Genomic DNA, 17,271 nt, shown 5'->3' with positions numbered 1-17,271 from the left:
GATCTCATCCCTTCATCATGAGTTAATTTCAGCCATTGGAGATCATGGTGGGTCCAGGTGGACTTACTAGGGGGAAGGGAATAGGGCATGGAAGTGGTTAAATCAATTGGCATAGAGTGTGTGTTAGCTCAGCTCAAGAAAGAGAAGGGTTTCAACAGTCCAACAGTCAGTTCAGCGACCAAGAGAGAGAAAGAGAGGGTCGTACGGCCTCTAATTCAGCTCAGCATAAGGCCGACTCATCTCCAGCATGCAGAAGGGCACAGAGAGGGTCGTACAGCCAATCAATGCTGCACTACACGGGCCGTACAGGCCGAGACACTTGTGGGGGTGAATCAGATTTGTTTGAGCTGTTCAGAGGGAATTTTTTGCTGTAAAAGGGAAGTGTTCCTTTGCTGTAAGAATTTCTTAAGAAAGATATGCTGAAGCTAATAGAAAAACACACACACAGATTGCAGGTTTTCCCCGGAGTTAGTGTTTCCTCATATATCAGGTTTTTTATGTGTTGCATGTGTTTTCCTTCACTTTTATTTACTTCCATTGTGCATGCTATGGTTAGAAACTCAGTAGTCTTTGTGATTCAAGTTTCAGAACAACAGTTTAATTGTATTTCTGGTTGCATGCTTAGAGAATCATAAATCAGTTACTGGGTTTAAGGAAATCTAACATGATGCCCTACCAAAGAATTGGACTAAGCATCCTTACCTTTACCCAGCAACCCCAAACCAACTCCAACCCAAAAGAATAATGATGCTTCTTTAGATGTGGACTTGGGGAGTGTCTTAACTAAAGTAAATGTTCATGTCCCTTATCTCGAGTTGGCTAAGCTTGAACCTCAAAGAGGTCAGACAAAGAAAATTCTCAACCTTGACAAAGAACCTGAGGATCCTTTTGTCGTTCTGCAAAACATGTATTGTAATTGAAGAAATTGTATAAGGCTCACATTCATTTAACTGAAGCTGATGAATTGGGATACCAAGCTGTGCAGGATTTGAATCCAAGTGAAATTGGGATACCAAGCTATGCAGGAACTGAATCCAAGCGAAATTGGGATACCAAGCTACGCAGGATTTGAATCCCTTGGACAGTTAATGGTGGTCAAAGAAAAATTGGAAAATAAAAGGTCCATTTAAAGGCATATTGTTCTTTTGGTTAGCGCTGAAAGAAAGGGTGCTGACATGGGATCCATTGCAACAGAGTAATCAAATTGGGCCTGGTATTTTTACCTTATGTAAAAGGAATGAGGAAACAAATTCCCACCTGTCCTTGGAGTGTTCCTATGCAAGACAGGTTTGGAAAGAGATTGAAACCAGATATATAGAAAGATTATTTATGGAATGGTACTACAACTATAGAATGATTTCATGGTTTTTTCCGTAGTGGTAATTTAAAATTCTTACGATTCCTTCCCATTCCGGTTGCTTGGGGAATTTGGCCGGCTCGTAATGCCAGCATTTGTTTTGTGACAGGCAATGGCCATCCTTCAAGGTGTCTCAACAAGGTCTGGCTCCATGTATAAGCCGCCTCAATCACTGAAGTCTTGTACATCGGACGAAGGTTATGGGGCTGCCCTGGGATTATTTCAATGGATTCAGTCAAGAAAGGGCTCAATCATGCAAGCTGGGTTCTATCCTTTACTATCCGAGACACATAGGGCAGAGGACATAACCAGGGTTAGTTTAATGCCTTGTTTGCACTTCTCAAACATGCAATAGAAAGAACGATGGAAACATTTCCACTCAGCAGGTTTACAAACACTAAAAGTTAACTATTAATCGGATGAGTGACAAGATTCAAGTGACAAACGTGGCCCTACATCAAATCTCTCAGCAACTGAAGGTTATTTCTGAACAGTTTCATCACATTAGCTGAACTCATATTTTCTGAGTGTTGAATTCTGATGCTAACACGTTTTCAAGGGAGGCTTTGATGCTGGATGTCTACAAGATGATTCTTGAAGAATTCTCTAAAGGGATGAAATCCATTTTCTGGATCTGTAGTTGTATCAGTGGAGAACCAATTTTGTTTCATTTTGGTTGTATTTTAGATGGTAGATCGTGGAAGAGCTATCCTCTTGAACTACATAATCATGTTCCAAGAGTCATTTATAGGTATACCGTATTCTTGAGCACCTAGCTTTTTACTCGTGCTCAAATAGACTAGCAATTCGAAAATCATATCAACCTTAAAAGAAGCACTCAAATAAACGCATTTCTTCTTATCAATTAGAAAAGAATTTACACTTAAGATGGGCAATCATATGAAATCTTTGTCATACAAACCTGTTTTACACCATCACAAAAGTTGTTGAAATAGTATCGTGCAAGGGCATTATGACCATCACCAAGTATCCCTTGGATCGTACGTTGACCATGCCTAATAAGACAACATTACAAGATAAAAAGTGTATTAAGCCATGAAGGTGGCCTCTAGAAGAAAATGAAATGAGTTGTAGACAAATATAGGTGTCTCATTAGACCAATAGTTTAATCTAATTATTTTAGCTGATTTTATACTTCCAAACAAGCACACATGATAATTATCAAAAAACAAAAACAAAAACAAAAAAGCAATCAAGAACTACTATCACAGAAGATTATATGTTTTTCTTTTTACCTTTTGAACCTAACCTAACATACCAAAAATTAATGCATTCATGCATGTCAAAAATTGATTTGCTGCATCACTCGAAAGACAATAAGACAAGTCAAGAACAGCACAAGCAATAATTCTCAAGTTGACGCAGACACTAAAAAACCCTTCACAAATGGGTCCAGTTCCTTCCAATACCAAGCAAGGATGAAAATGAAAAGGAAAAATTAAGGCAACAAATCATTATTAGATTAGAGGATATTCGTGATGTAAAACATAACCCTCGAGAAGATATTCTCTAACCCAAATGACATTTGTGTAATTCAACTCGAACAATAATAAATGTGATCCTCGAGATATTCACCAAATCAAAGGTTTTCTAGGTCAAATGAAGTAACTATAATTTCAAGTGAAGGAATGTTGATCTGACTGTAAAAGGAAAGATACCCAATCAATTAAAACTGTTCCTAATAGTCTGCACTCTCCTTGTCAAGTGTTTGTTTCCAACAACGACACCATGATGAATTTGTTTGCAGTTAGCACATCTATAGATTTTGACACCTTCTGTAATGCATCAATTGAAGAATAAGAAAAGCTACAAAACCTCACTAAGTTAGACTCTCCTAACAAAAGCCTCATTTTCCAAAGGAAAACAAAGACAAAATTGGATGTCCAAAAGACATAATACTAGTTTGAAAAAATACTTCGTCTGAAGTGCAAAAAAGCAGAAAGGAAAGAAGCAGTCTGGAAAAATACTTTGTAAGTAGTGCACCAAACTGGAGCACCCTGAAGAACGATGTTTTAAACAACTCACAAATATTAAAAAGAAAATCAAGGATTTTACTCTGCCCTTTCCACAACAAAATGCTTTCAATATTATAAGGTCCTTTATGCTACTACTTGTGAAGCTTGTGTTCATAACCCTTCCATTGCTTCATTGTAATATACTATTGTCCAGTTGCAAGACTCTAAAACCAATCATAATAAACAGGTTGCTGTTGAAATTCCACACACCCTAGGTCTAGTCTATGACTTAACTAAGCACATAAACACACTAGAGATACCCAATTATAAAGCACTTTGCACAGCATCAGTGAAATCAACAACACTACACAAGAATTATTGGCCCAAACACATTCCCCGTCAGTCCATTGATAAGAAGATCATAGGGCTCCCATACCAGGGATCATGGCCCTTTACAATCCCTGTACAAATGCTAATATACAACAAAATACAAGTCTGTCCTTTGGCTGAGACCTTATCCTATAGATTATCACTGACCATAAAAACAAACAATGAACAACTGTACTTGCTTGTTGTCGTTGTTTGTTATGAATAAAATATATTAAATATAAACAATGATGATAATCATAATAATGATTAATTAATTAGTAATTAGTGTTGAAGGGGCATGTCTAAATGGGACATGACTTTCCATGAAGAGACACCTGCCTAGTATATAAGCAGACCCCTCACTCTCATTTGTAACAGCATTCCTATGTTACCGGATCCGGCAGAGGCAAGAGGAATGTTGCCGGATCCACGGATCTGAAACGGATCCGGATACGATACGCAAAAAATACGGCAAAAATACGTATGTTATAAAAATACAGTTTTGGAAACGGAAAACTTTTGCAGGATACGGATCCCGCTGGTGGCTGCCGGAAACGGTATATGGTCGCCGAAAAGTCAGCGAAAAGCAGATATTTTTTTAGGGTTCGATTGTCGGTTTGAGGTTTAAATATTATTTTTTAATGTGTATATTATAATGTGGTCGCCGTCTGTCATACCCTGCTCCGCTTTTGTCCGCATTCACTTCTGTTCGCTGCTCCCCCTGCACGCAGCACAGTGACCCTCAGGTTTCAGCAGCACGCAGCACTGTTCAGCCCGCACACAGTCGCAGACTCGCAGTGAATCAGCGTAGTCGTCGGGTAGTCGCGGTCACAACGTATTTGAATTTTTAATATTCATTACACTGTATTTAATTTAAATTTCTGCGTGGGATAATAATAAATATATAGTTTGGACCAATGTTTAATATTATTTTTTGTGATATATAATATATATTATTTACAAATATAAATTTAATTACAAATTTCGAATATGAATTATGTATATATAAATTTATAATATATATTATATGGAAATGTCAAATATAAATTTAATTTATTATAATTTATAATATTTACAATATTTACTTTTAGTAATTTTAAATTTAATTTATTTAAATTTAATTTTAATGTTAATGTATTTAAATTTAATTTATTTAAATTTAATTTTAATGTATTTAAATTTAATTTTAATGTTAATATATTTAAATTTAATTTTAATGTATTATGTATTTAGATTTAATTTTAATGTATTTAAATTTTAATTTTAATTTTAATGTATTTAAATTTAATTTTAATGTATTTAAATTTTTGTACGTGACGTATCCTTGCCATATCCGGATCTTGGATTTTCAAAAAACTAGCGGATCCGTATCCGTATCCGTATCCGAATCCTGGTAACATAGCAGCATTCTTATTCATACATATAATATATATTCTTGTATCTCAATGGAGATCTACACATTCCAAGTCTTCTGGAGTATTTAATTTGAAGGTCAAACTTTGTTCGTTCCATTTGGTATCAAAGCCAAGTTGGCAGATCCCAGCCTTTGGCAATTAAGTCTTCGCCAACCTTGTTGTCGTCACAAATTTGAACGTTTTGCTACACAAGTTTCTGGAGATTCTCAATATTGCAATTAGGCCTTTGGCCAAGTATTAAAAGAAAAAAGAGAAGAGAAAAAATATATATATTATTTTTAAAATAAAAAGGAGAGAAAAGAAAAGATATATCAAAATAAAAAAATAGTAAAAAAATATATTAAAAAAAAATTGGAAAAGAATCCTTCAAAATATATATATATCATACAGCATGAGTTGCCCTAATGGTTAAGAGCATGTGTTCCCTCCTAAGAAGTCATAGATTCAAAACCGGAGGGAGTTAGAATATGTATGCCTTCGAAGACTTAGCAGTCAAATCGTTGCGCGGAGGTGGGTCCCTTGTCCCACAAACAAGGGGTATCATACACCAATTTGGTGTTTGGCTTGGTCGTGACCTTAAAATTGGATAATAATAATAATAATATAAGGTAGAGAGAAAAAGATTTAAAACATAAACTAAAAAAAGAATTAGAAAAACAAATTATTAAAAAAAATCAAAATAAATAAAGTCAAAATACAAAATAAAAAAGCAACTGACACGTCAACGACTGACCCAACAACAGTCGAAGACGCCAAACTCTACTCCTGCAGCCACCCAACCTGCTAACAAAATAATCGTGCCACATAACTCCTCGTCATCGCCAACATGCAGTTAACAAACACCCGCACGTAACAGCCATCGGACCACTGTCCCAGGCCGCACGATCACTCGGTAGCCAGAGTCACAACATCCTCTAGTCGTCAACTCAGCTGTAGCCTCCTCCACACCATTGCACGTAAGCCTTCCACAGTTGGTTCATGCAACACAACCGCCCAACGATCGTTGACCACTTCCACCTCCACCACCCAACCACAACTGCACCTATCATGCTGCATCCGCCTTCCGCACTACGAAATCCATGCTGCATTGAAATCTGCCACCACAAACTCCCGCGACCACTACCAAAATCTCGACTGCTTAACATTGTAATCGCAACCTGTTAGTGCCATCACCTGTTTAGCGGAGATTGAAAGATCTTTTGAAAAGACGTGACCCATACCGTTTTGTTGCTCTGGTCATGCAGTCATGTCATTTCTTTAGTTGGTCATATTGTCGTTCATTAATCTCAAAAGAAGTGGATAATATTATACGAAAATAATATCTTATATAGAGGGTATGATGAACCATTGGATTATATGAAAATAATATCCTATATAGAGTGTATGATGAACCATTGGATTTGTTACTTAAGATATTTAATAAAGTGGGCGTGACATAAAGTGATATTAATATTGGAGTGTAGATTTTTAACAAGTCAAAAGATGACTTAGAAAAAAGGTATTATTAAAAATAATTAAAATTAAAAGAGGAGATTGTAATAATCAATTTATATATATATATATATATATATATATATTACCAAAAAAAATTATTTCAAAAAAAGAGGTTTTTTATTTGAAAAGTAAAAGAAAGGAAGAAGGTATTATTATTGAGGAAAACAAAATACAAGAGGTAGTAAAAATAGTCCGAAGTATATTTCAAAGAAAAAAGGGGGGGGTCAAAGCTCATATAAGAGGAAAAGGAAGCAAGATGAGTTCCACACAACAATCATTATTTTGGACTAAATGTTTGTTTTGTATAACATACATTGAATATCCTTGGATTCATAAAAATTGCGAATTATGTTGTCCAACATGTGGAAAATTATTTAATGCGGAAGAATGTCAAGATGATGTACTAATGCAAATGACAGAACGAGAGGAAAAACTTGCAAAACTGGAACAAAAATTAACAGAAAAAGACGAGGAAATTTTGCGTCTAAGGGACCATAGCCAAAAATTACTTGTGAAGGTCAAGAAGTCCAAGGAACGAAAGAAAAAATTAGAAGAAGAAAAGGGATGTGTCGAGAAGAAATTCAATGAGATTCTATCAGAGAAGGAAGAAGAAAATTTGTGCTTAAAAGACCTGAACCAAAGGTTATTAGAACAAATCAAAGATCTAAAAGATGAAAAACTTAAAAGTCAAGACATTGAAAATAAGGTTGATGAATCAGAAGCCAAAGAACTCTTACGTCCGAGAAACCATAATCAAAGTCTACTCACTCAAATTAAGAAACTTGAGGATGATAAGTAATCATTAATAAACAAGTTAGAAGAATCACACACGAAATAAGTATCAAAGTCTTTAGACGTAACAGTGCAAGTCGAAGAATAAGAAACAAACATAGATCCCATTAATCTCACAATTCAGACAAATCCAAACCCAACTGAAGTAAGGACGTACTCAGAAGTTTCAGTTCAAACAATAAAAAACCCAAGTGAAGATTTTGTAACCAACTTGACGACATCGGAACCTGAAGTAAGTCTAAATCTTGCCACACACATGACAAGGGAAAGACAAACTCCTTATCTACATCTAAATCGGAAGAGCAGACATTCCGATCAGTCTGCATATCTGTATCTCTCAAAACAAAAACAGCAAACTTATGGTCAAAAGGATATTGAAGTGTGCACAATTCAATGGAGATCTACATATTCCAAGTCTTCTGGAGTATTTATTTTGAAGGTCGAACTTTGTTCGTTCCACTGTTGTTGGAAACTAGCCCTTCCAATCCTCTTTTGTCCATAGGGTCAACTCCTTTATAACTCTATCCAACTGTTGATCACTAGTAGACTCTTCCTTTAGCCCACTCAACTATAACAGCCTCTGTTCAGCCCTCCTTAACAGCCCCTTGCCTTGTTGTCCTATGTTGTAGGCCACGGCCTACCCTAACTAGGCCTCCAAGCTACTACAGTAACCCTAATCTGCCTCCTCTTCAACTCGGCCTGCTACAGCAACCATCAATGTAACTCGGCCAACATTTACTAAGCCTTAAAGGCACTCGTCCCTCCTAAAATGATCCTCGGCCTGCTTTGTTTTTCCTTACGACCCTACTTCTAGGGCTAAGGCAGCCTACAGTCAGCCCTCCTTGCCCTTGGTTGCCCTATAAAACACAAAAAAGACCCTTTTGTGTTGTGGCCTCTTCTGCTGGATCTTAAACTCTCCTTGTTGGCTGTGGCCAAAACTTTTCCACCTCAGCCCTCCAAGAAAAGTCCTTCACAATATCTGTGACTCCATCCTCATTGGCTGCGGACCTTCCAACACTACAAATAGACCTTAAACAGAACTCCTTGATTCGACCTCCTTCACTTGACTTCAACTCCTTTTGCTTGATTATCTTGCTCCACAAATGAAATCACATCTCACTTGTGTCTTGTCCTATCCTTTGGCCTATATTTATATCTCTCTAATAGGTGACTTAGGAGCCCTCTTTATCCTTCAAGAGACCCCACTAAACCAAATTAGAATATTAAATTAGTTTCCTTGGGTTCCAAGCCCACACCTTTGTGTCCAAAACCCCAAATTTGGGTACCTTGCCCACAAACACAACATTTTGTGGGTTTTCTCCTCACAAAACTAGCACCCAAGGGTTGTAAGAGTACCTCCTAAGCTACCCAATTTCCACACTCCCTCTTTGCAAGGGAGTTATTTCCATTCATCAAAAGCAGTGTTGATGATATCATCGACATTCGTAAATATCGCAATATTTTTGGCAAAACGAGATATCACAGAGGAATTATCATGATATTTCCGAAATATCAGCGATATCTCGACAAAATAGCACACAACGATGGAATTTTTCACCAACCAAGCAAGGCCGCAGCTACAAAACCAAAATTTTGACTTTTATTTTCTCACTTTTATTTAAATCTGAAAGTTCTATGCAGAAATTTAAAAATTCTTTACAGAAACTTGAAAATTCTGTGTAAAATTGAATGTACTTTGCAGAAAACTTAATGTACTTTGCAGAAAGTTGAATGGAACTGAATGTACTTTGCAGAAAGCTAAATGTACTTTGCAGAAAACTCAATGTACTTTGCAGGAAACTGAATGTTCTATGTTGTTACAATTACTTACAATGCAGATTTCTTCTTCAAAACTTTTCAGATCAGCAATTGTAAATAGAACATAAATTTAAGAATCATATGAGGGCAGTCAAGCACAAATATGAGACACTGAGATTTTGGTCCAATGACCAAATGAAAAACCTCTCAAGGGGGAAAACCTAAATGATTCTTCATCAATTAGATTTTTTCAATTCTTCAGCAAAGTGCAGAGAGAGAGAGAATGAGAATGAATAAAATCACCAATGTTTGATCAACTTGCAGCTAAAGTGCACTTGCTCTTGTTGAGAAATCTAGGGCAGCTAGATTAGGGTGATTTCTCTTATCTTTGATAACTCCTTGTGATGTTCTTTTACTTCAACTTGTAGAATTTATAATTAGCTTCTTCTTCTCTTGATTATTATTGTGTTTTTATCATCAAACGACTACCAAAACATGAAGATCAAATAGTACAAGTGGACACAAGATATAGGCTACTAGCCAAGGCCAAAACCTCTCCAAGAGAGGAAATCCCACAAGAATTATTCTCTTCTTATAGAATCTTCAAATGACGAAATCCAATACCTTTAGAGCCAAGACAAAGACCCCTCCAAGACAAAGTCAACCTTGAACAACTTCGAGCAACAAATTTCAACTCCTCAGCTACTTCTCCAGCAACTGCTGAAACTTCTGTAATTTCAGCCTTCTAGAATCTTCTGCAACATCGCACGTATGGGTGATAGAGCCTAATTTAGGCCTCCTTTCTTCGCTTGACTTGCTTCTTCTTTCTTAGACAAATAAATGAGGTGTCTTTCTTTTTTATCATAGGTTTCAGCCTTCCGTGAAGATCTGAAATTTCATCCTATGAAGTTGCAAAAACCCTAACTTCCTTTCGGCAAGTGTGAGAGAGATTGACCCAAAAACTTCAAATTTTGTTTTCTTTTAGTCCTTGTCTTGTGCTTTGCTCCGCTTTCTTTCTCTTCTTTTGATCGAACTTGATTGATTGGTCCTACAAATGAGGTCAACTTCTTTTTATAAATAGGCTTCTAAGGAGGACGAGTTACCCTTCATGAGGCCGACTTCTTCTCTTGTAGGCCGACTTCTTCTCTTGCAGGCCGACTTGGTCTTGGAGGGACTTTTGACACAATTTCACTCAAATAAATTCTTTTGACTAGTTACAAGATGCCCAATGGGGTCTATTACAAATAACAATGATTCTTTTGACTCTTAGACTCTATGAAAAAAAGCCTAGAAGCACACAATGGGTGCTCGACCTACAAATAAATTGACCTAGAGCATGACACCCATGCTATAAAAATAATAATAAATGTTCTTTCTCTTTTACATAAAAATCAAGAATACATAAGATATTATCAAGACCGAACCTAGTTACAAATTTCAACACTCTTTGCTTGAAGATCTCCTCCTCTTGATCAGATCATGTCCTTCACACTTGCTCCAGTTCTTCCCTTGCTCTTGCTCTTCATTAGTTCTCACACTTCTCTTGCACACACTCAACACTTGCTCTCCTTCTTCATAATGAACATGCTACCTTCAAGTCTCACTTGCTCTTGCTTAAATAGAAAAGAAAGGAGGAGTTAAAAAATGAATTCACACCTTGAGCCAACAATAGGAGAATCAAATTCCATGAGGGAGGAGTTACATGACGGGAAGTGTAACTCATCCCAAGAATAGAGAGAGAGGTACACTTGTCTTCAGGAGTTACAATTTGAAATAGGGAGAGAGAGAGAGAGTTATACTTAGACATGAGAGAATATTTAGTGAGAGTTGCAAATCGAATTGAGTGAGAGAATTACAAGTGCATTTAATGAGGAGTTACACTTTTGCCATACATCGAATTAGTGAGGAAGAGTTACATTCTCTTAAATGTGGAGTTACTATTTTATTCCAAGAGAGAGGTTTGATTTGTCAAGTAACAGATTATCAATTTAATTTACTTATTCCATGAGAGAATTTGTTTTTATTAATCCATTAAAGGTGAATGACTTTATATTGTTCTATAAATAATAGTATCATAATAATAATACTAGTAAGATTAAAATATTAATTCTTGACTTGTATAATCATGATTGATTTGATTTAAAGTGGATTCATATGTCAAGATCATCCTTGATCATTTTGACATGAATTTCTATTTTTGGAAAGTCACTTCCAAATTGAGATGTGACTTACTATTTTTGGAAAGTCATATTAGAATTGTTAGAAACGAATTTTTATTATTGGAGGCTAAAACAGAGCTCAAAGATATAATTTCTTCTAGGAGAAATTCATCCTTGAACTGCCAAATTTTGACACTCCCTCTCAGCTAGGGAGGAATTTCTTTCTGCATCGAAGATCTATGCTTCCTCTTATCTCTTTCATTCATCTTAATTCAACTCTGCTCTGTAACATCTGTAAAAATGAAGTCGCAATCTAAAGAAGAATCATCCAACTGACACAAATTTGGAAAGGAAAGGATCATCTCATGTCACATAAGACAAGGATTACATTCAACCAATTTTCATCTCAAAAATTAAGTGAAAGAACATAGGCATCACATAGACAAGACTCAAACAAGTCACACAAACAATAATCAAACACAACCAAGTTTCACTAAACGTCAAGTGGTGGAACACCTGCATCCCAAACAAGTCACAAAGGAGTTACACTTGTCTTGAGGAGTTACAATTTGAAATAGGGAGAGAGAGGGAGTTATATTTAGACATGAGAGAATATTTAGTGAGAGTTACAAATCGAATTGAGGGAGTTACAAGTGCATTTAATGAGGAGTTACACTTTTTGCATACATCGAATTAGTGAGGGAGAGTTACATTCTCTTAAGTGTGGAGTTACTATTTTATTCCAAGAGAGAGGTTTGATTTGTCAAGTAAGAGATTCTCAATTTAATTTGCTTATTCCATGAGAGAATTTGTTTTTATTAATCCATTAAAGGTGAATGAATTTAGACTATTCTATAAATAATAGTATCATAATATTAATACTAATAAGAATAAAATATTAATTCTTGACTTGTATAATCATGATTGATTTGATTTTAAAGTGGATTTCATATGTCAAGATCATCCTTGATCATTTTGACATGACTTTCTATTTTTGGAAAGTCACTTCCAAATTGATATGTGACTTACTATTTTTAGAAAGTCATATTAGAATTATTAGAAACGAATTTTTATTATTGGAGGTTAAAACAGAGCTCAAAGATGTAATTTCTTCTAGGAGAAATTCATTGATTCATCCTTGAGCTACCAAATTTTAACACTCCCTCTCAGCTAGGGAGGAATTTCTTTCTGCGTAGAAGATCTATGCTTCCTCTTATCTCTTTCATTCATCTCATTTCAACTCTGCTCTGTAACATCTGTAAAAATGAAGTCGCAATCTAAAGAAGAATCATCCAACTAACACAAATTTGGAAAGGAAAGGATCATCACATGTCACGTAGACAAGGATTACATTCAACCAATTTTCATCTTAAAAATTAAGTGAAAGAACACAAGCATCACATAGACAAGACTCAAACAAGTCACACAGACAAGAATCAAACACAACCAAATTTCATTAAGCGTCAAGTGGTGGAACACCTACATCCTAAACAAGTCACAAAGACAAGTCTCACTACACCTATTGGCCATGTTACCCACCACCTATGGGTAGTGTATATAGGAGAAACATTTTCTCCTGGATGGTCCTCAACCGACAGCCAACAGCCCCTTACAGCCACCAAATAGCTCGATGTGCCATTTTCTCTGCCACTTAAGCCAGCCATGTGGTCCCTCGCCCATCTGTCATGAATGTATATTTGAAGGTGGGCCTCACAACCCCAGAGATATGACATTTCATTAGTTTAGTTGAGTAATTTTGTTTACTTTTCATAGACACTTTTGGGCATGGATTGGTGGGGGGATTCGGCGGAAAGAGTGGACTAGATCTGCGCTCTTGTCTCTTCTGCTTGATTTGGTGTTTAGCCTTATATCCTAGTCTCATGCGATCTCCTTTACTGGCCACTAGCTTTAGGGTTGGCATTACATGAGAAATCTTGATTTTGGTTGTGTGGTCCCGGTTCTTGACACCATATCCATCATTTATCCCGTCTTGGTCCACATGTGCCTACTAGATCCACATAGGGTTAGCCTCCCCTTCCCCTTGCCCAAACCTTGGGTCGGGCCTAGAACGATGCCTCGAAGGTTGATGCGGCTAAAAAGAAAAGAAAAAGCATAATTTGGCCACTCTAAACGCGAAAATGTACCACAAGATGCAAAAGATGGTCGGGACATACAAATTTAGCACGTGGGCAACAGCCAAACATAAGCTCTACCATCATATATCGCCATCACCCTAATTCCTATGGGCCCTAGATGAGCCCCTCCCCCCACCCCACATTAAGGAACCCATGATTGTCCCAACCCCTGGTGGAAAATGAAATGCCCCACTTTAAAGGATGATACCTACTACTATCAACCACACATCATGCTCTCATCCCCTAGAGCCCCGAGCAATTATGAAGAAAAATCAATAAAAGGAAAAAGGCATATGAAGAAGGGTGGAAAAACAAAGGTTGGGGTAACTTATGTACCACGATTTCTCCCTCCTACACTCATATACCCAAGTGTGGGCTTCCCTCATTATAGCTACCCTTTGTCCCATCACATGTGGCTTGGATCATTCCCTTGACCCCCACTCCGTTCCATTATTATGTCACTTGCCACCTTCCACTTGATGGATGTACCATGGACATGTCACCCCCTTTAAAGGTTGAAACCACCTAATAGGGTCCTTGGCTAACCCCCTTATTGAGCTTGGAGACACTTGTACATGCCAGAGCCCACTATGGAAGGGCATGCCACCATGAAGTGCCTCATTGATTCCATGATTTGTAAACTCTTTTACTTGATTATTCTAATGATTTGTTGTATTGGAGGGCAAGGGGACGCATTGGATCTTATGCAGGATTGCAGGTGGGTTTTCATTTGGGGCTTGGTCTCCCTATACGGGGTCCTAGCCCTCCAAAGGGCCACATGGACACTTGTAGGGTGGGCATTGAGAGCCATGGGCCTCCACCATAGCAAAGATTACTTCATAGATCCCCAACACCGATAATGTAATGTTCCAAACTTGGTTAAACAACAATATGTAAAACAAAAACAAATACAACACCAGAAATTTTAAACATTCGACAAATACTCATAAAAACTCCAGAAATAAGAACTAGCTGAGCCATTTTAATAATCCAATGGGGCAAGTACAATAGTATGGGGAAATGCACCTGGGCTTGGCTCAATGGCAAGTGTGACAAAACCCAGGTGATAAAACAATGATCTCAAATGTTGATAATGACTGCTCCATTAATGCTCTGCACTACTCAGAAAACTACATTGCTGGCTGGAAAGGAACTGCTAGAAACCCCACCTCCAGTGCTTAGAAAATGCTGCAAAATTAACCCTAAGCTCCTTGAACAAAACCCACCAAAACCCAGAAATGGTTTGGTCCCGATCTCCCAAAATCGACCCCCAAGAGGCCTTACGCCCTCCAAAACTACTAAAGCACACGGCCTGCAAAGATGCCAACAAAATCCTCCTCCAAGGGTCCAAAAAAGTAGCAATCTCCTCCACAAGTGTTTCCCTTGTCTCTCCCAACAAGGATCAGCCTCAATAGCTGAGTCTTCACCTCCCACGTGTGCACAATAATCTCCCTCTGCACTGGCCCAAGAAGTGCGAAAATCACACTGAATAGAAGCTCTCTCCTCCAGCTCCCAAATTCACCCAAATGGTAGCCAAACACCTAAGCCTCCCTTCCGAAATTTCTCCCGGCCAAAGCTCCTCTGAATGATGTCACAATCACAACTCGGCCTCTCTTCACTGCGTCCTCTAGAAATACGCACCACCTAGAGATGATGGATGCAACTGCTGGAAATCACAATGAAAACCTCCTCCAAAAGAATGTAGATGAACCTTTCTAGGGTGGCACTCGAAGTTCCCCGAAGAAAGGGTGAGCTCTCCGCTTGAAGAACTCTTGCTAAACAGCAAGTGACTCAGCTAAGTAGCTCGAGAGACCAAAGAGATTCGATATGCCAAAGATGATCAAATGAGAAGTTTTGCCTTCCTTTTATAGATTTTGTGGAGGTCTTTTCCCTCCATCGTGGTCCCTCACAAAACCATCGACTTTCCCTCTCATGCAGTTCGAACTAGGGAGTGTGTATTTCCTAGTGTGGGTGGCCCCCATGTATAACTTAACCAAACCAAAATAACTTGCTACTAAAGTCTAAGTCTCCTAATAAAATCAAATGCGCCCCATCTCCAAAATTGGCCCCAAAATGTAGAAATTAATCCTGTTCCAAATTAATTTAGGAAGGGACATTACAGATAATTGATTGCTCGTGTTCCACCTTTTGGATGTGGATGATGCACCTGGTTCGCTATGCCTAGTCGGCTCCATATTTGCAACATATACTGGGTAGATGTTCCAGGGTGCAAAGGATGTCTCACGCTACAGAGAGAGGGCTTATATCATCGTCTTAGCCCTTACAGATGGTCTACAAGAATTTGCAATTCAATTGGACACCCATGAGGTTCTCCTTGTGCCACCACACCCACTTGGGAGCACAACAGATTCTTGCTTGTTAAACAAGGGGCCAACCCCTTGTCGACTATATTTGGAGTCCATTCTCTTATCATGGCACACCTTGGACTTCATTTGGCCTTATCAATGGCCCAACGACTCACTATGTTGATCATCCTACCCTCTTGAGAGGCTTATCTTTATGTTATTGAGCTATTTGGTGGGCATGTCACCAAAACTATTGTTAATATGCACATTATTTTATTTTAGGAACATTATTAGCCCAAATTAGGCCATTCGAATTCACTAGAGATTATATAAATAGATGAGAGGTGATTCATTCTCTCATCATCACATGGATTGGATTAATATTTCTTGTGAGATTTTCGCACTTTTTGCTGGGTAAACATTTTGGAGCTTTCTTGATGCACTATGATGTTTGGATTTTCGCTATTGTCATTGGAGCTTCTTTCTAATGCGAAGTTGATGGATGGATATGCTCTATCTCTCTCATGTAAGATGGATTTTGATGCTATTCTTGTTATTTTGTTCGTTCACTGCATGTTATGATTATCATTATTCTTGTATGGGTTAAAGTAAATGCAAAATTCTTCTAGGAACCTTGAATAAGTGATTTAACGCATGCGTTGTACTTGAAGAGAGTGAGCGAATGTTGCTAGAAGTACCACTTAGGTTAACAGACCTAGAAACTTCATCTTTTTGGGAAATTTGAAGTATAAATCCCTATTGACCTAGTTGTTGCCCCTGGAGAGGCTAACAAAGATCAACTAGGCCTCCTTAGCACACGAAAATTCTCGATCTATGTGTATCTTGACTCCATTAAGCCCAAGCAATAAGGCATTGATCCTCGTATCCCTTTGGTGGTCAAATTTCCCTCTCTTTTCTTCACTTTTCCCAATTCTAGGCCTAACCCCAGAAGGTCTTCTAGGGCATCACAGGAAATCTTTTGTAGCCATCCAAACACCTTGAAAATTGGTCCATTACTGCATTGGGGTTTTCTCAAGGGGTCCTCCAAATTTGAAAACAATCCAACAGTGGAATCCCGAGATATCGCAAGCCCCAACTCGAGGATAATTTCTCTCCCTAGGCTGATTTTTGGTTAGTACCTCACTTGGATCATTACATTCAAATTTCAAAAGAAAATTAGTTCTTTGATCCTATTCTCTTCCCTAATTAGGTCAAGCCCCTCTTTGGTCAATCAACTCCATACCCTTGAACTAAATTGGGTCCAATTGGGCTCTTTGTGGTCCCGCAACTTTATAACTCAAATTCCACAAGGACTGCATACAATCCATTTCTCCATAAGGATCCTTAAGTTTAGGAAGCCCCTTGTCAAGGCATATCCTCCAACCCTAGGCCAAGGTATTCTCATAGCCCTTCTTAGAGAGCCCATCACCTTGCTTCTCAAGCATGTAAGCTATTTAGTTAAGTCTCTCTTGTGAATGGGCCTTAGGAAAGTTCATAAAGGGAAGGGAGC

The 17,271-nt window shown here is 37.8% G+C and overlaps 1 protein-coding gene across 3 annotated transcripts in view; it reads right to left on the bottom strand.

Moving 5' to 3' along the window:
* The window catches only part of LOC149251415 (phosphoinositide phosphatase SAC7-like), a 321,376-nt gene that overhangs the window by 93,465 nt on the left and 210,640 nt on the right, over positions 1 to 17,271 (bottom strand). For all 3 annotated transcript variants that reach the window (XM_089459423.1, XM_089459424.1, XM_089459422.1), the window contains one exon: positions 2,280 to 2,373. In XM_089459423.1, coding sequence (XP_089315549.1) covers positions 2,280 to 2,373 — 94 coding nt within the window. The remainder of the gene's footprint in view (positions 1 to 2,279; positions 2,374 to 17,271) is intronic.

The sequence above is a fragment of the Pinus tabuliformis genome, chromosome 7, assembly GCF_031772625.1.
Source record: "Pinus tabuliformis cultivar Carrire ecotype Pingquan chromosome 7, CPIR1, whole genome shotgun sequence".
Taxonomy (NCBI): Eukaryota; Viridiplantae; Streptophyta; class Pinopsida; order Pinales; family Pinaceae; genus Pinus; species Pinus tabuliformis.
This window is presented reverse-complemented; position numbering and strand designations above follow the sequence as displayed.